The sequence below is a fragment of the Perognathus longimembris genome, chromosome 9 (assembly GCF_023159225.1).
Source record: "Perognathus longimembris pacificus isolate PPM17 chromosome 9, ASM2315922v1, whole genome shotgun sequence".
NCBI lineage: Eukaryota > Metazoa > Chordata > Mammalia > Rodentia > Heteromyidae > Perognathus > Perognathus longimembris.
The window spans coordinates 65,548,680-65,567,968 of record NC_063169.1 but is presented as its reverse complement, the minus strand read 5'-3'; the positions used below and the strand labels follow the sequence as shown (position 1 = coordinate 65,567,968).

Below are 19,289 nucleotides of genomic sequence, written 5' to 3'. Positions count from 1 at the left end.
CTTGTAAGGAAGACGCTGCCCATAACCAATACTAGGTCATTAGCCACACTTTCTTTCTTTTCTATTTTTTTTTTTATTTATTGTCAAAGTGATGTACGGAGAGGTTACAGTTTCGTACATTAGGCCTTGGGTACATGTCTTGTAATGTTTGTTACCTCCTCCCTCATTCCCCCCCTCCCCCTCCCCCTTAGCCACACTTTCTGTTTGAAGCTGTTATCTTGGCTTTTCTTTGTTTCTCTCTTTTGTTTTCTACGATGTCAGAGTGGGTAGGGAAAGGAGGGGAGAGATGTGCTGGGGTAGGGGAAACTTCTCAAGGAGACAGGAGAGCAAGGATGATTATTTGCTAGGGGAAAATAAAGCGGGAACGTATTAAAGAGATCTTTTCCACATGGAAGCAAGAGTTCCTATCCCTGGCTTGGAGACAGATGAGAACCTGTGCCCCTCTGGGCTGAGCAAGGGGAGACGGTAGTTGAGGGCTCTCTGATACAGCATGGCGGAAGCCATGGGCTCTGAGGGGCGTAAATGCCCTATAGCCAGAAAAGTCCTCCAGCTCCTACCTAACGAGTATGATTAATTCTACATCACACTCAATTTGTGAAAAGAGCTCTTGAAAAAAATTAGGACAGTCTGCTTGTGCAAACTGTCAAAATGATGAATGAAATAGGTGTGTGTGAATGGGGAGGGAGGGGGCAGATTGCTGACATAAATATATTGGCTTACACGTTTTCCTTCTCTCTGATATCACGGCTGGTAGAAGCAACGAAGGGAGCGGTCAGCGAGGAGATGGGTTTCATTTTCTTAACTGCATATGTAATCTGCAGACCACAATACAATAGATTATAGAAAAAAAACCTGAGATAATCTAATTTCTTCATAAATTGTCTCTCGTCATCAGTTCAATAATAGATAACCGTGGTAATGGGTATTTATAGCGAGTCCCAGGCAAAAATGGCCTTTGGGTCCCTAACCTAATAGAATAAACAGATAATTCAAATAAACAGACAGTATGGGCCAGTGGGAACCGGCGAAGGAGGTCAAGGAAGACAAAAATCCATACTCTACTTAAAGATATTAATAAAACAAAGAAGGGCTTGCTCTCTTTTCTAATGAATGAAAAATGCATTTAATTTAATCGGTTTACTTTGAGGAATTATTTACTCTCACTTCCCCCCTGCACAGGAACTCTGGCTATCACAGAATTGATCATCTCCCCCTCGCCTCTGAGCGCTGTAATTAATTGAGCTGGATGGGAGAGGGCTCATTCTCTTGTCCCACAGACACACAAGGGCTACCCTCGTTCATTAAGTGACTTCAGACGGCTTCGAGACCCCATGAGGACTTACTGTTGCCCTAGGGGGAGGGCTGATGTTAATACTGTCAGTATCTTGGTTTATTAGCCACATGAGCTATTAGTGATTACCATCTCCATGATGAAGATTTGAGTAAAATCCCCCCTTCCTTTCTGTCCTTCCCCCTGATCTAACCTCTCCCTGTGTTGGCCACTCAGAAAGCAAGTGAGTGTGTCTCTTTCCATTCTTCGCGATGCTTTTACATTCACAGATGTATCCACTTATGCAGGAGGGTTTTGACACTGTGTGTGTGTGCGCGCGCATGTGTGCATGTGTGTGTAGGTAAGCATACTGTGGGGGGGGAGTGAGAGAGAGAGAGGTGTGCAAACTGGCTTTGGGTTCCATCATAACGTGACTTAGAATGTTGTCAGTGTCAACGCCTGATGATCTATTTCACTTGATTCAGTGACTTTTATTCCATCCTATAGAATGGCTAGCTCATAGGCTGTTTAATCATCTTACTAGCTATGAATTTTTCCCTGCCCAGCAATGATTATGAACTGCAATTGGAACAGACACAAAGGTCAGCAGTCCTCCGCTACAAGGCAGAGGAGCAAGCGTGTCATGAAGTAGTTAACGCTGAGGATAATGGCTTCCAGAAAAACTATAGGATGAAAATGGCTTTACAGTGGTTTCATCTCAGTCTTGCAAAAGTTTAGAGAGATGCCATCTTATTGTTTTATTGCTTTAAAAACTAGAGCTTTTACACCTTCGGGGGACTTCTCGATAAGAAGAAATGTATTTTTCTTGGATTTGTTTCTTGGATGCTGTTCAATTCATCCAGGATGACCATGGTAATCGTAACAAAATCAAAGTGAGGACACTAACCGCAGCCCTTCACTGGGGGTGGAGTGCATCTTCTAAAGATGGTGCACAGTCTGAATCCTTTCAGAGAGAAACGTTCTTTGATGGACCGCAGTGATGAGTCCCTCTGCTGTCTCCATTCCGTGCTGGTGTGGAGCTTCTGCTCTTTCTGTGTCTTCTGTGCTCTGTGGGACTCAGAGCTGTGTTCCTACAGGGAAGGAGCTCACACTGAAGCCACCAGCTCATTCCTTGATGCTTGAGGCCAAGGTGGACACACCAAGGCTGCCAGTAAATAGCCTCCACCTGAGCTCACTTTCCTTCGAAAGGGGGGCGGGGGGGGTCTTCTCTAAGGACTAAGTCATTACGATCAGTGTGGAGGTTCCCATTGCAACACCGGCGCCACAAATGAACTCTGGCCTTAGCTCATCTCGCTCCACAACTCCCATCTCTATAAGGAGCAGTAAAGCGAAGTCTCTCTTGTAAGATCAACTCATTGCCCTCGTTCTGTGGTGTTTCTACAAGTGGCATTGAGAAGCGCATCCTCTGAGCACTTCAGGTGTCTGTCAGACGTGGTGCTAAATGTTTCCACAAGCCATATCCCCTCAGAATCACAATAACCTCGTCGTGAGTTGTCCTGTGTTTGAGGACATGGACATTTTCCATGCATGATAATCTAGGCTCCATTTTAAATGTCCTGACGGGGTTCTACAGCTCCGAAATGGCAAAGCCAGTATCTCAGAATAAAGGACAAATAGTATCTGATGAGCATGTCATGTGTCCTCCTACATCTGTGTCCTGTGGACACACCCTCTCTGCGGCGGTCCTGAAGCATAAGTTTCCTCGGGGAAACAATTGAGGATAAAAAGAACTACATCTGGCCACTACTGCCTGGGAGCAAAGTCACAGAGACGCCCAGTGCGGCGGCCCAGCAGCCTCCTAAGACGCCTGACCATGTGCCGTCTCTCTAGGAATATAGGGTAACTTTTGTTACTGTGGAAATTCAGAACTTTATCTTACCAGGGATGGCTTTCTGTGTAACAGAAAAATCTTTAAAAGCAACCCGAGGTATTTTGGGCCTCTGATATCTACAGCAGTGTTCTGAAGGCCATGCTTTCAGATTTTTAGGGTTTCCTTTATTTTGGGAGACTAAAGTGGGGTGAAGGTTGGAACGCACAGATCACAGCGTTGCCAGCCTATTGTGTGGCACAGTCCATCTACCATGGACCGGGTCCTTTCTGCCGGCGAAACAGAGAGGTGGAAATCCTGCGTCCCTTCCCAGGGAGCCCCCCCCCCCCACACCATTGAAAAGATGAAAGCGAGGCGCAGTAAATACCTCTTTCTTCTGTTCAAAGTCCTTTTTGTTCCTTTTGCTGCTTGAAGCACTTCTACCGGGCCTAACCATTTTTCCTCCTTAGTCTCTTATACCAAAGCTGCCAGTGTCACCCATAAGTCAATGATGGAGGAAAAACTCACACAACTATTACAAGGAAACAAAGGATCTAAAAGTCCTCGCCAACCTAAGAACGCTAACACACAACTATGTCACCACAAAGTTAAGGAGAACTGTTTCTACTTGAAAAGAGGAAACTTTCAAGCATGGAGAATTCAGAGGTGAGGTTCGTTTCCAGTGAGGAAGGCTGGCTTGAAAATAAGCAAGTTTTATTAAGCAAATGTTTGGCACGTCATTCATGTCTGGCTGTATCTCCGATAGTTTCCTTCGAGGGCCAGAAATAAGCAATCAGCCCTGTGTGTTTCATGTTCTGAGGTAAGACAACTTACCAGACAGGAAGTGGGAGAGGGTGCAGAAGTGACCTCATAGGAAGAAGCACCTAGAATCAGTGCCTCCGAAAGGGAAAAGAAAGCAGACGGCAGTATTCCTTACCAACATCAGTGATCAAACCAGCCTCCTCTCTGGTCCTGTCTTCCTTCTACAACCCCGAGGGTCCACACAGCAGACCCTTCCCTTCCACTCCTTCCTGACATCCCCCTATCACAGTTCCTTCAGAGTGAAAGTCAGCGAAGGCCCCACACGCATCCAGCAGGGGGCACCGCAGCGCCCGCCCGTTGACATCTCCTTCCTGTTCTCCCTCCAAGGAGCTCCAGGCACACCAGCCTCCTGGCCCCTCCGGTAGAGGCACCTAGGACCGCTGCACCTTACCTCCCTAATCCCATCACCTGTTCCTTGGCTTGCTACTCAGGTGTCCTCTTCCCAGTGGATTGTCCTTGACATTGTGCCTTAACGTCACAACCCTTCCCAGCCTGCTTGATGTTTGTGCCACAGCCCTTAACCACCGCCGGACGTGTTCTGTATTCTAGGTGTCCGCGTCTCATCTTCCTTCTCCCTCTCTGATGCAAACTCCGTGAGAAGGGGGATTGTTTGTACACCTCTCTTATTCGCTTCTGTTGTTCCGGGGCGTAGCGTGGGCATGACACGTGGTAAGCACGCGCCGTGCATTGGTAAACCGGTGACGGAGGAGGAGATGGACGTGATGGCCCAATGCCGTGCCTGGGCTTTGAGGGCATTCATCACAGGGAACCCTTGGCTCTGCTCTGAATTGAAAACCCACTGCTTGGAAGTCTGCATAATCTCCACGAAGGTTTGAGAGCCAGGAAGAAAGACGCTGTACTGTTGTTGTTGTTGTTGTTGTTGTTTTGGGGGTGGGGGGTAAGAAGGCTAGTCATCAAGCTTAGGGACAGAAGAACTGTTTGTCCACAGGTGACTGTTTTCAGTGCCTTCTGATCAGGAGCTGTCCAACAAAAATACAGTCTCTTAACTCTTGAGAGAGATGGGTCCTATTGTTACCAGTATTTGCTCTTCCCTGACAAGAAAGATCCCAATTCCTACAGAAACCTAAAGAGGACAGGCAAGATGCTGAGCTTTCAAATACATGCTGTGGATTTTTCTTCTCCTCCTGAATTTGATCTACTAATTCAATCTCACCTGTAAATCTGATTATGTGACTGGGAGCTCGACGCAGGCTGGCGAAGGGGGAGGGAGGAAAGCCTTGGGAGATGTTTCCAGGTGGGGACACACCAGGCAGAGCCTAGAGCCAGCACCGGCCCTCCCACAGATGTTGTTGAGCCCTAGGGACCTCTCTTTGGAGAGGAGGCTCTGCAAAGAGCCATAGACAGCAGGAGGTAGAAAAAAAATAATAATCCAAAGCATTAACAGATTTATCTCCCGTAGTTTCTTCTAGATGGAATTATCTGAAATTCAAAATACAAATATGAAGCCTTTCCTTCAGCAAACCAAAACTACCTTTTGTCACCTGCCATTTTCTCAACAGAATTTTTTTTTTTTAAATCATTCTGGGTATATTTTCACTATGTCGTTGACACTTGAGCCCAACCCCCAGCCAGCAGGTTTCTTGGACACTGATCCATCTTACGGAGAGGAAATCTCTGGCCTGTGCGGCTTGATTCTTCAGTGACCATAATCTCCTTTCTCCAGAGGCCACGGCTGGTAACGTGGACTCGTGCCTGAGCCTTTCGGGACTCTGGAGACGAGCGCTGAAATCCTGAGCTTAGGTCATAAGTAACGATGAAGGGGGCTGGTCTAACGGCTTAGGCCCTTTGGGGAGCAGGGAAAGGCACAGCCAGGAGCAATTATTCATCTTGTTCAGCTAAAGCACAGCCAGAACTGGGGTGAGCCGGTCCTTCATCCGGAAGCCTTGGCCGAGTCCACAGGCCCCTGACTCCCGCCATTCACGCTGGCTCTTTTCAAACACAATGTGATTTTTTTTTCCCCCCAAAGAAATCACAGTGTGACAGTTTGTTCACTGGCAGAGAAAAGCATGTTATTTTGCAGAAGTGCCCATTTGGGCTCAAATAATTTAATGGAGATAAAGTAGTCTGCGATTATGGGTGCGTTGTAGGAAGAAGGATGGATCATTCCTCCTGCCTTCTTTCTTGACAGGTGTATTTCTACTGGATCTGCCGGGAAGCGAGAGCGTTTGAATGGTTTGCTGATCTCCTAGTCTCGCTGGAAACACAGATGAGTGAACAAGGGAAAGCTCACTTTCTGAGTTATCACATATTTCTTACTGGCTGGGATGAAAACCAGGTATCGATAAGACTCTGACAAAGAGCGTTATTACCTGACTTGCTTAATAGCGAGGAGAAGAGGAGCGAGCCTATTCCAATACATAATACCCACTAGCATAAAGAATTGTTTTTATGTTCTTAGGAGGGAAAAAAAAGAATGAAATAAAAGATTAGAAACAACTATGTAAATTGTAACAATAAAAGGACCTACGGTAATCTTAGTGAGGAATAGAAATGAAGATAAGCAGATTGGATAATAGAAGACAATCCAGAGATCGGACATTCCAAATAAATTTGCCTTTGTCATTTCGAGTAACCTCAGTAAATATTCTTGACTGGCTGTGTCATCAGTTGAGCTCCTAATTGTTGCCAGTTCCATGCTTTGAGCCTCTCAGAAATCAACAGAAAGGATTCTCAAATGTTTATATTTACCTTTTTGTATCGAAAAGTATGTCACCACCTACACAATATAATTGTGGATGAATGATTTCTCTTTTTTACAGTGTTTTTGGAAATTACGTGCATATGTGCTTGTTTATTTATTCAAGGTCAAGATGACCTTCTCTTTGGGCAGGTGTTTTGTCCTCAGGGCACTGTATTAAGGAAATGATTCTTCCAAAAATAATGTGTATGAGCACATTAACTGTGGTCTGGATAAAGTTGATGACTATCGCATCTGAATCCAGTTTAGCTCCTCAAATATTGGCATTAACAACAAAGTTATTTCTAAACTATGAAATGTATATTCCAATCAGCACTGCTGCAGCCTCTGTCATTGATTTGTATTTTAAAGAAAATGTGTGTGATCCCAGGAGATCTGCAATAGTCACCATATTTACAAATGAATGTTCACACGCACACATACATACACACACATGCACACATACACACATGCACTTATAGAACATTGCTATAATTTGACTCTGTGCTTCTTTAAATGAATGAGATTTTGCTTGAAATTTTCAGTAGCTTTATGAATTTTTATGGTCTCATTTGCAGCTCCCCTTAAATATTTAATCCTGTGGGATAATTTGAAGTATTGGTTTCTTGGGAACTAGGCTTAAAACATCTTAATGAATTATATAGTGTTAATTATGTTTTCCAAACAAACCTTTCCCTTATTCAAGTGGGATTTTTTTTTTGACTGATGGCACATGTGGTATGACAGACTCAGTTTCTGTCTCTTCATTTCGAGCACTATACTTCCACCTCTCCATCTAAAGTGCATTGAGCTCAAGTGTCCCCCAGGCCATTCCTGAGTGTTCGGGAGTTCTGAGACACGGGTTTTCTTAACAGAGACAACACAGCCCTGCCCTCTCTTTCCTCTGCCATTTGAAAGAGTGGGGTATATAATATTTTATTTTCTAAATACAAGTCAATTAAAATAGATATCTTCTTAGATTTTTTTTTTCCTGTGACATGTGAGAAATTCTTTAGATTCCCAAATTTCAGGCAGGAAATCACTTGTCTCAACATTTAAGGGAAAAATAATTGGTACATTCTGTCAGTAAATCAAGCAAGGGGCTGTTTTAGAAAGAGCCAATTGTTAAACTGAATTCAACAACCTCCAAGTGGCAAAATGACAGGGACAGAAGGGACAGATGGAAGAGGTATTATGAAGGGCAAATCAAAAGGGTTGGGAGATTAATTGAACAGTGGGCTGAGAAATATGGAACAAATATAATTCCAAATGTTTGAACATCCGTGATTGGCAGAACCACACGCCTAAGTAGAGAGGCCTTTTTCCCCTATGAAATGAGATCCAAACTTCTTACCAAGTACTTTATAGCCATTCCCAACCCAATCTGGTTCTATGCAACTGCATCGTGTTCCTCTGACCCACGCTGACTCCTGCCTGCTTGTGCTTCATGCTGGACACTTTCATGCTTCTTTGTTTACCGGTCCCCTCTCGGACATGTCCTCCAAGCCTTCCGCCACCTTCTAAAACCTCTCTTGGTATGGAGTCTGGTTCCCAAATGCTTCCAGGACTGAGGCTTCTGCCTTGGTCTGATTCACCTGACAGCAACTTTCTGCGGCCTGGATTTCTGAAGATACCAGTCTGCCATTGTCTCCTGCCCATTGGGGGCAACTTCCATGGTTCTACCTGTAACCTGGCCTTGGCCATTTCTTAGATAATGTAGGCAAATCGGCATCTCAGCAGGAAGGAGCATACCCAAATCCTCAGGATAAGCAATAGTCGAAGGAAGGGTAAAATTGACCAGCAAAGGATCAAAAAAAGTGAGCTACCCAGGACTCGCAGGGACAGTGCAGGACACATGACCTCCAAGACAAAAGAAGGGAGTTACAAGAAATGACCAGCAGCTAAACACGTGACCAAAGCTTAAAACACACTCAGCAGGGGTCATAAGACCCAGGCACTAATCTATGAACCGCTAGTTACGTGAGGCCTGTGTGGATTCCCTGTGTGTCCTGTCTGCCCCATACAACATTTCTCGAAGCTTCTTTTGCTCAAGGCTAACTCTCCACCACTTGAGCCACAGCTCCACTTCAAGCTTTTTTTTTTTTTTTAAGTGATCATTCCTTCTGGGCTGGCTTTAAATCACAGTCCTCAGCTCTCGGCCTCCCGAGTAGCTAGGATTACAGGCGTGAGCCACAGTGCTTGGCCTCCCCTGTCATTTATGTAGAGACATTGGCATGGTATTTACATCGCAGGATAATGTGATAGGTAATCCTCTATGACTTGAAATGTGTGGGAGGATGCTTGTCAGTATTCCACAAATACTCCACCACTTTATACAAAAGACCTGAGTACCCATGGACTTTAGTATCTATGGGGCAGGGCAGGGAGGTGGTCCTCCCATCCTCCAAGGATACCAGGGAATGACTGCAAATCAAATGGCTTCCACCCAGGAAACAGATGTCATTGTGAAGTCCAGCTGCTTTCCAGACATCATGTGACACTTTAATCTGACAAGGTCCTTCTCAAATCGCTGGGCTTTCATCACAGGTGAGCAGGACAGCAGGTACATGCTTGTTTGTGACAGGTTTGAGAGAAAGGAAAAGAAAGCTGTTTCACGTTGCATATCCTTAACCACATTTATTGTGTGCCTCCTGTTCTTTTCAAGGCTCCAACCCTCGCAGACCTCCCTACTACGAGTAAGGAGGTCCTTCAGTACAGGAAGGCCAATGGGCAGACACGTGAGCCTTGCTGGCGATTATCTGCCAACAGTGCATTTCCAGCCTCCCAGAAACATTTTGCACTACATCTACAAATGAGCATAGTGGTTTCACCCAGTATTTATAGAAGGCTCCTTTTTTTTCTTTTTAAAGGAAATGTCTTCTGATAGCACCCATTTTATTTTAGGCTATTCACATCGCTTTACACTGGGACAGAAGCACCGATGCGATTACAGGCCTACGGCAGAAAACCTTCTATGGGAGACCCAACTGGAGCAAGGAATTCAGGCAGATCGCCTACAATCACCCCAGGTGAGCAAGGCAAGCTCTCCCTCCTCTGCCTGGCAGACCCTGGGTGGAAAAGAACCAGCCACCACCCAAGGGGAAGTGGATCTGCCCTGGGCGCTGTGCATGCTGGGTAAGACAGGACGAGCACCTTAGGAGAGATGGCGGCAGTGGTCTATTTCAGGAAGCACAAACCTCTGCTTCACTGGCTGACAGCCTCTGACGCTCGCCAATTACGTCGAAAACGTTCACACTTAACCTCAATTTAAAGATGGTATTTCTTCAACAACATATGTCTTCAAAAACTCTTCAGCAAATGCAGTTGGTCTCTTAATTACTCCACTAGAAACTTCACTTCTCTCTAACTCTGCAGGGTCTAGCAAAGCCAACATGTAGATACTGGTTGAGAACCAACCTAGAGCCCTGGCTCTGCCGTTGTCACTGCCACTGACTCAGTCACCCTACCTCCCCATCTCCAAACTGCCAGGGAGAGCACTTGACTCTCAAGATTCTCCAAGGAGTGGATGTACGGAAAGTACTTTCCCCAACAACGCCCCACCGCTTAGCTGCTGCCACCACTGTAATTCCAGTCATTTCAATCCTTACGATTACTTATTTCATTATACAATAACCTTTCATAGAGGGAAGGAATAGCACTTGTCCTGAGGCGCCAAGACTGGAACGAAGCATATTCTTGCTGATCCTACAAGTTTCTAGCTAGATGACCTTGAACAAGATAGCTTTTTTTTAAACTTTGGTGCCTCACTGTGAAACGCAGATAACAATATCCATTTGCAACCTTGCTTCTATAGTTGCTTTAAATGCACAGTACGTTGAAGAGCTTGGCGAAATATACAGCACTCAAACAGACTGTTGGCGTTGCTATTGTGTCTACATTGGTCTTTGGCCCGAACTGGCATCCCTAGGTCCTGATAGTGTCTTCATTAAAGAACACTTTCCATATTTAAGGAAAGATCTAAAGGAAATAAACTATACCATGTAGGCAGTTGACCATAGGCATGTCTCAAGGTCCTGAGTTAGAGGACATTCTTCCTAGCATGAATCAGGAGGTCAGTGATGAGACAGAGAAGAATTGCAGGATGTGGCATTTAAGAAAGGGGAGAGCAGCAGATATCCTAAGACCTTGGATTCTATTCCCAAAGGCATGCAACGTCGTAGGATCACCCCCATGAATGGTGTAGAATTATTCCTGACTGCTGCAAAAGAGTAGGTTGTGAGGGCCAGGCCAAAGGAGAGGCCCACAGGGAGACAGCAGTAGTCATAGCTCGGCAGCTGTTCATGGGGTAGCTGTGGTGAGAAGCAGGTGGATTCTAGTCATCTCCTGAAGGCCGAGCTGACATGAGCTGCTAACAGATTGGATGTGAGGTGGACCCGGGCTAGAATGGAGTTCTTGCTTATTCGCACGGGCTTTGCTGCAGGAGTTGCTGGCTGGTTTGCATGGGTTCTCAGCAGTTCCATGTTTGACGTGTTTAGCTCAAGATCCCTGTTGTACACTCGGATGTGGAGTAGTGAGTGAGTCAAGATGTCAGGGGAGAAGGTCGGCAGGAGGGGTCAGCATGTGACCATGTGTGCAACCAGGACACTGGAGGAGATGACCCAAGACACAGAGATGGACAAGAACTACAATGTTTGAGGACAAGGAAATGTATTCTCTATGTGTGAGCCCTATCTTCCTTATTAATCATGCCATTTAGGTCTCCAATACTCCCACTTTTTTTTCTCTGTCCCTGTTTTATCAGTATTGAGCCAGTAAGAGTAAAAGAAAACCTAGCAGGGTATTTCTAACCGCTTTTCCATCTCTGTGATTCACCTGTACATGTTCTGTCTTCCTTCATAAGAATTATACTTCATTAAGCTTTTTTATACTTCCCTGATGGTTTCTTTTTCTTCTGCTTTGTAGAATACTATTCTAGTGAGTATAATTCATTTGTTAGTCAGTTTAGCTCCTAAGGTTTTCACTTACATTATATTTATGCCAAGATTATCCCATTTTATCCTGTGTTGTCAGTGCACTCAAGAGACACTTGGAACCAGCTCTTTGAGGGCAGTTAGGGGGAAAGTGAGGAGGAAAGAAGTGACCAGGTAGCATCTGAAGTGCATGAGTCTCCAGCCCAATTTCAACTTCCCTGGGCAGCAAGGTGCCTGTGTAACCTGGGCCCAGCAACCTGCCCAAGAAGCAATGCCCCCAGAAACAAGTTCATATAACGACTAGGTTTTTCTGTTTCTAGTTTCTCCTTTGGTAGGAAATATTATTTGCCAAATATTGGACCCTCCATTTTTAATTACCACAAGTTAATTTCCGCACCTTGTAGGCTTTTCACACGGATGTCTTGATCTTTGTTTTTGGTTCTGATAGGCTCATTCTTTATGGCGATGGGCCTTTATTGCCATATCATATTGTATCTGTTTGTTTCGGTTTTACATGAGGCTTGCAGCACAGCGGGGAAGACCTTTCAAACCAAACCATTTAATTATCTGTCTTTCCTCAGAATGTGTGAGCCAAAAAAAAAAAAAGAAAGAAAGCAGTGTCAAGAGACTGAGGGTAAAACTGAGCTGGCATGTGCTCTTTGCAGAAAATGATGCCCGGCAGGGTTGAGAAGGGAGCCTGTCCAACATTTCAGGGAGTGAGAAGTAGGAAGCAATTTTAGTTGGTGTCTCTGGCACTGGCCTGTTGTCCCTGTCAGGAGTGTGTTCGTCCCTGCTCCAGAGCCACCATGAGAGCACACAAGTGGCCACTTGCATTTTCTCTCCCCGAGGGATGACTTCAGGAGAAGAGGAAAGGAGAAGAGGTCATAGGACCAAGCCCTTTTGGTTTTTAACCAGTCGTGGGGCTTGAACTCAGAGCCTGAGCACTATCCCTACGCCTTTCTGTGCTCAAGGCTAGCGCTCTACCACTTGAGCCACAGCGCCACTTACGGCTTTTTCTGTTTATGCGGTACTGAGGAATCGAACCCAGGGCTTCATGCATGCTAGGCAAGCACTCTACCACTAAGCCAGCCCCAAGAACCAAGACTTTTAAAGCATCCTCTCCATTGCAAGCAGAACTCTAGAACCCAGTAACTTGTCACAGACCCTTGCGCATCAATGTCATTAATATGGGACCTATCTAGACAAAGTCAGCCATTACTGTATCCCTGGAAAAAGACAAGTCACCAGTATAAAGCTTAGCCCTGCCCTTCCAAAAGACTTTTAAAATGACCTCCTTCAGATAATTTTTGATTTCTGCTGCATAAAAGAAGATTTATGTTTAATGAAGCTTTTAATGAAGAAATCTCGGAAAGAGAATGCCAATAAAATCTAATTTTTTTAACTAGAAAATCTAATATTGAAAAGTATTTCAATACCCTGGCCTTTGTCCAGATAGAAATGAAACACACAATCCAATTACTGTTCGGTACAAAGGACAAAGGAACATTAATTTTCCTCAAGACGGTTATTAAAGAGATAAACAGTATGTTTTTCCCCTTATTATGTCAAGGAGATGTTTGTTTCGAAGCCCACTTGGCTAGTCTCACAAGACAGGCTTGTTCTGCCATTAGCTCCTGTCTCTTGGCACAGATAGGTCAGGAGGAATGGGTGGATTTGTCCCTGGTCTCAGAGAAGCTTCTTTGTTCTTGAGGGTCTTTGAAGCATTCTCTCAACCATTTCTGCTCCTCAGTAGAAAGCCAAGCATTCTTAGGATTTTTCACTTGTAAAAACATTTACCTGTTCGCTCAAAGCTGGAGTTCACTCTTGTACTAAAAAGATAGAGTTAAATCAAAAGAATAAAGTGAAGAGGGGCAAAACAACATTTTTTTTAATAGGACATGAAAAACAGCACCCAAAATAAAGCTTGAAGGGAAGCAGATCAAAGAGAACTGGACAAGCTCTGAAGGAACCAGAAAATTGCAAAAATAACAGTAATAGAGAAACAAATTGATACCATCGAAATGAATACAAATAAGGGAGAGGGAAGAGAAATTAAAAATAGATCAAAGACTGGGAGCAGAAACACAGAAAAAATTACTCTATTATTTTTATTTGTAATTAATTTTGGTAATTATATCAGCTGTACTTTTTTGAAAACACAAATAAGTTTTAAAAGATAACCAACAAATAACTTAGGTCTAAAAAAAAAACTAGGTATCTTTTTGCTATGCAAAAACTCATACGGGATGCAACAATTAATGCGTATTTCAATTGTACAAGCCATAAAAGTACTTTACACATACAATGAAAGTCATTCTCCCAATTAAAATATGAAAGGCTGATTAAATACATGCATTTGCACTTGTCTTATTAATGTATTGAAATGTGTCTTGTACCAAAATGGAAGCTGTATTTCATTTTTTGGTAAACATTCTCAATATGCTCCTAACCTTTAAACACGTGTTCAGAAATCAGGAAATTGTTTCCAAGAAGGTAGACAGAATGAAAATAAATATAGCTTTGTCACATCCAGCTACTTTTTGACAAACACACATTGCACATACACTCACCCTTGAGAATTTGTACATCAGCTGTCTCCAGCTAATTGACTAACAGGTTTTTCCGTAGGGTTTCAGTCTTTGCTCTTTCTTGCAGATAATATTTATAGTTTGCTACTTTTGACTTAATTGCTATTAATTTCACCACACCTCATAGGTGTGAACTTTAAGTAATTAATTACCATACAAAACTTTGTCTGAGTTTTCCCTAACTTTAATAGAAGTCTCTTTTATCTTGAAGAAAGTCATTTTTTTTTCCAAAAGTACCAGCCACTCTTCCTTAGAGCTGTGCTACCCACCCTAGAGATAAAGAAGGTATTGACTTACCATATGACTGGGGCTTCTAGTCCATATTGCATGAATGTATTTTAGACCACCCATTGTTTTCAGAAATGTAAAAATACCTTTCTGCTGAACTGAGTAAATGCATCCATCTGGAGCCACATTTGCTTGTGTGTACACCCTTGAGTTCTCGTTTGTACGTGCATCTGTGCAAAGTCTTATTAAATGGATATTTTTAAGGAATTAACATTCTGATTATAGCATTCAGGGTCCTTTATCTAACAGGATATCCTAAGAATTCATTAGAGGACTAAAATGTTCAAAACACCTAAAGAAATAGATATAAATGAAAATCCAACATGTGACAAATGAGAGCATGATGAGAAAAGTAAAGCCACCACAACTGATGAGAAGGATCTTGTCGGCATATGGGAACCGCCCTCCAGTTCTAACCAAGTGGAAATTCAACGCAAATTACCAGAACTACTTGGTTTGTGGTAGGAAGTGTTCTGAGTATAAGTAAAAAATTAAAGGGTTATATTTGTCATGATTCCCACAAAGTTTGCTTTGCAAACATTATCCATCAAATCATTCCTTATGCAGAATGCTAAACCAGTTACATTACTTGTGTATTTTAAAGTTCCATATTTTAGTGGTGAGAGTTTAGGACAGGATTGATAAAAAGAAGAAAAAAAAATGGCTCTCCTTCCTTGATTGGGCATCCAACAATACAAGTCAATTACTTTCCCTCTTCTCCTCTGCCTATAGTCCTGTAAGCCTCTGGAGGGCAGTTTACCTGGGTATGTCAGAGCCTGGCCTGGTGGCCACCATGGGCAGTGGAAGCATGATACCTCAGGGGTGGAATCCGGGAAGGACACAGCTCCGCCTGCCAAAGAAGATGGAGAGGGTGAGAAGCAACTGAAAATCCACTCTTGGGGCCTGGAGAATGATGCGAAGAGCTCCGAATAAACACAGAAAAATAACACAACAAGCTACTACAACTTGACCAGGAGTTGGGTTTAAAAGAAAAAGAAAAACAAAGCTAACCGGCATGGTTATCATCAGTGATGAAGAAGAAGGAGGAGGAAGAAGAGTGTTATATAAAATAGAATGATGTGATAAATCATTTGGAGGCATCTCCAATGAAAAACATTCACCAGGAAAGATTAAGCAGAAATTGTGTCCATTGTCTGAAACAGAGCTTGTGGCTCTTCGTGCCTTCCTCTCTAAGCTTCCATAAATCCACAGGAAGCTTCTGGGTATCGATTTTATTTGCAGAATGCACTCAGGGTATAAAGTAATTTGATTTTTTTTTAAATGGGGTTTAGGGTTTGCCCCTACAGGGTTATAACTTACCAAGCATAAAAGCCAACACATAAAAACAAACATACAATTTAAAGAGTGGAGCTCAGGGCAGCCGAGCCTGGGAATCCAGCGAGGTGGGAAGATGACTCCCGAGCGCGGAGATCTGCTGGGCTGAAATCTCCTGATGGGTGATATTTTGGATGCCTTTCATGCCTGGCATCGCTGGAAAAATGCACCAAACCCACAGAGGAAAGCACCGCCGTTATTTAGCAAACAGAGAAGGAAGGAGGATTTGCTGTATTATTTATCAGTGCTAAAAATAATGCTGGGAGCGTTCACCACCTTCGCAGCCCCGTGAAACCCATCCCTCCCTGTCCTCCCTCGGCAGAGTCAGGAGCCCAGGCGGATCGATGGCGTGAGCGCTGTCTGTCCGGGCTGCAGCTCCTGACTCCCCGCGTGAGCTGCTCTGCGGCCCGCAGGCCCTACATCGGAGGATAAGTAGCACTTCACACGGGATGCTTCTTGTGCTGAGGGTCTTTCTTTTTCCCTAATCCTAAGCAATTGTGGGTAATTAAATTTTATGGAAGATTTTTTTTTTCCTTTACCAACCCATTAGGATTCCATTGCACTTCTCTGTTGTATTATAAAAGAATTTTTTTTTTTTAAATCTGCTACATCTGGGCCTTCATTACTTTGCTTGGACTCGCAACTGCGTGGTTCAAAGGATGCATTTGCCACGGGGAATCTCCAGAGCAGAGATCACGCGTGGCAGCAGCGGTGACGGACAGAGAGCTGTCAGGGCTGACCTCTGGCCGCAGCTGAGAGTAAACAGTGCAGGGGCTTTGTGAGGCACTTGGGTGATTGCACAACCACGGCCGTGTGGACCCCGTACTTGCCCGCGCTGTGTAACGTCCCGGCTTCAAAGAGGCAGGGGAGCGGTGACCGGCTGGAGACACGGCTGAATACCTGGCTGCCAGCGATCAGAATCCTTTGAAACGGGGTCGGAAAGGCCTCGCATCAGAGCCGCGCCATCAGCCTCCCGCACGCAGCCACGGCGGCAGCAAAGGAGAAGGCAGTCTTCCTCCTGGGGGGAATGGCCCAGTGGCAATCTCTTTGGTGACATCCATGCGAGTGGACAAAAAAAATACCTCCTTCATCACTGTGTCTTTGAACAGGGATTGCGAGGCTGCCTCTGGTAGTTGACACAGAGCAAAGGTGTGATTTTTTTTTTCTTGCTGGGGAAGGGTCTCCCCTGACCCAGCTATCACTCCCAATATTTCAGTGCAGAGCTCAAGAGAGAGTGCGCCTCCAGAAAGCCTCGGGGTTACCACCCCACCTCCTATCTCCCGCCCAGCCTCACGGAGCAGACAGAAGCTGGCAGACATCACATAGGAACCAGCAGCACCCTTCACCATTGCCTTTTGTTCCCTTAAACACCTGAAAATGGCTGCAAGTCATGTTTTTTCAGTAGGCAATGATTCTGTGAAAAAGGGCCTTCTCAGACTGGGCCACGGGAAGATGTCTGAAAACAGCCATGCCATGAGTTGCTTTGGAGCTCGTTCGGAAGGGGGTGAAACGGTCACCCTCTGCTCTGGGTACCCCGATCTTCGAGCCCACATTCCAACGTGGCTGCCTGGGCTGCAGAGCACTTCCCAGCCAAATCCGGGTCTAGTGGGCCCGTCCCGGATAGGAGAGTTTCTCAGAGACAGTGTTTCTCAGCGTAGAGCTCCCAGGATCAGTGACCTCAATATCCAGGCTAAATACGCACTACCTGGAGTTGAGCCAAGGGATCTACATGGTAACAATCTGCCTAGATGGTTTTATGCAGAAGAAAGTTTCGAGAACTTTTGATCTAGACCAGAGAAATTCATTGCGCCTATGCCAGAGACTGGAAAATGATGCTACAAGGAATAGAAACATTCAAACAAGGTCCATGGCCCCTGGCCTGACAGGACAGATGCATCACCACTTAAAGGAACAGGCTAAACCCCTGCACCAGCAGCACTGTGGCATTTAGACATATACAGAGTCAGGACACAGTCACTGTTTGCCAAAATGTCTCTGAAATTTCATAGTTAGGGATGCCAATATTTGCGTAGTCACATTTTCCTTTCTCCTAATTCCAACAGGAGAAACAAATCGGTTGCTATTCCTTCAGTACAAAATTTGATTGTTTTTGAAGGCAAGGTTGAAGAAGATGTTAGTCATAGCCAGTTCTTTTTAAATCTTTCTGAATGAATTATCTCACTTTGCTTACAGTGGAATCTAGGAAGTAATCCTGAGCTTTTGTTTTATACATTTGATAGTTCAGACCTTACAGGACCACAAAGATAACAATCCACACCACCATTTGTCCTTTCCTTCGGCAAAGAAATGTGGTCACCAGGACTCAGGTGCTGTTCCTGCTCTCTGCAGGGCCATTCTGGCCATTCTAGTCACAGATCTAAGAAGATGCTAATCAAGGTCACCTGCAAAAAAACCCCAGGCGACACCCAATAATACTAGCTTCTTTCAGCCTCAAGCCACTTGGCTACCCTAGCCTGTAATTCTGAAATAATTCTAGGAACCTTGTAGAGAGTGTTGTGTGAAAGTAGGAAGAGAGAATTTAAGACAGAAGCAAGTGGATGCAGCTATGCAGATGACTAGCCTCCAACCACAATGGCCTCCTGATCTGACAACTCTCTTTAGGCTGTGGCTGGCCTCACCCTGGGTAACCCTCTCTTTTTTTCCTACCCCTCTGCAGCAGTAACATCGGTGTGTTCTTCTGTGGCCCCAAAGCGCTGTCAAAGATACTCCAAAAGATGTGCTGCTTATATTCGTCAGCCGACCCCAGGGGTGTTCATTTTTATTACAACGAGGCAAGCTTCTAAACAAGTCAACTCCACCCATGGTATGTCCGCAGTCGTACAGGTCAGGGGTCAGCAACTTTGACCCTACAGAGGTAAACAGTAGTAATCATCTTCAGACCTCCATCTCAACGACTCAATTCTACTATGCATAGAGCCAACATCGCCAAAGAGCAAGAACATCAAGAGTGTGACTGAGTTCCAATAAAACTTTATTAGAAGGTCAATGTCATAGGATTGGGGGAGGGGGGGGGCTGATTGCCATAAAACATTTATCTTTACCCATTTGAAACACAAAGTCATAGTGAGCTCATGAGCCACTTGTTTTGGTTAGCATGTTTAAATTTTATTTTCTAATATTTCAAGTTTAGCCACACATACATCGCTTAGTTAAATCTTCAGACCTAATCACATCTTTTACTTAGGTTTCCAATCCAGTTGTTGATTTTCAAAAAACTCTTTTATAAATTCCTGTGCCTGCCTGGAACTATCAGTGGCTAGCCAGGAACATTCAATGACAGCCAGTCACTGAGAACAGATATCACACCATTCTTCCTTCGCTTTGAAATAACACTCCATACACAATGGCAAAGGCATTTACTGCAATTAAAATAGACTGTGGCTTTCAAATGCTTCTTATCTTTGTGGACTGTCATTCTGTCAAACAAGCGAATTAAGTTGGTCTTAACATGATATGCTTTCACAAAATCAGGCAGCCACTTCTGTCCTTCCAAATATTTCTCAATCAT

General features: G+C 44.3%; 1 protein-coding gene across 1 annotated transcript in view; it reads left to right on the top strand.

Moving 5' to 3' along the window:
* The window catches only part of Nox3 (NADPH oxidase 3), a 48,646-nt gene extending 30,082 nt beyond the window's left edge, over positions 1-18,564 (top strand). The window contains exons 11-13 of the mRNA XM_048354554.1: positions 6,070-6,216; positions 9,523-9,647; positions 18,438-18,564. Coding sequence (XP_048210511.1) covers positions 6,070-6,216; positions 9,523-9,647; positions 18,438-18,564 — 399 coding nt within the window. The remainder of the gene's footprint in view (positions 1-6,069; positions 6,217-9,522; positions 9,648-18,437) is intronic.
* Positions 18,565-19,289: the final 725 nt, after the last annotated feature.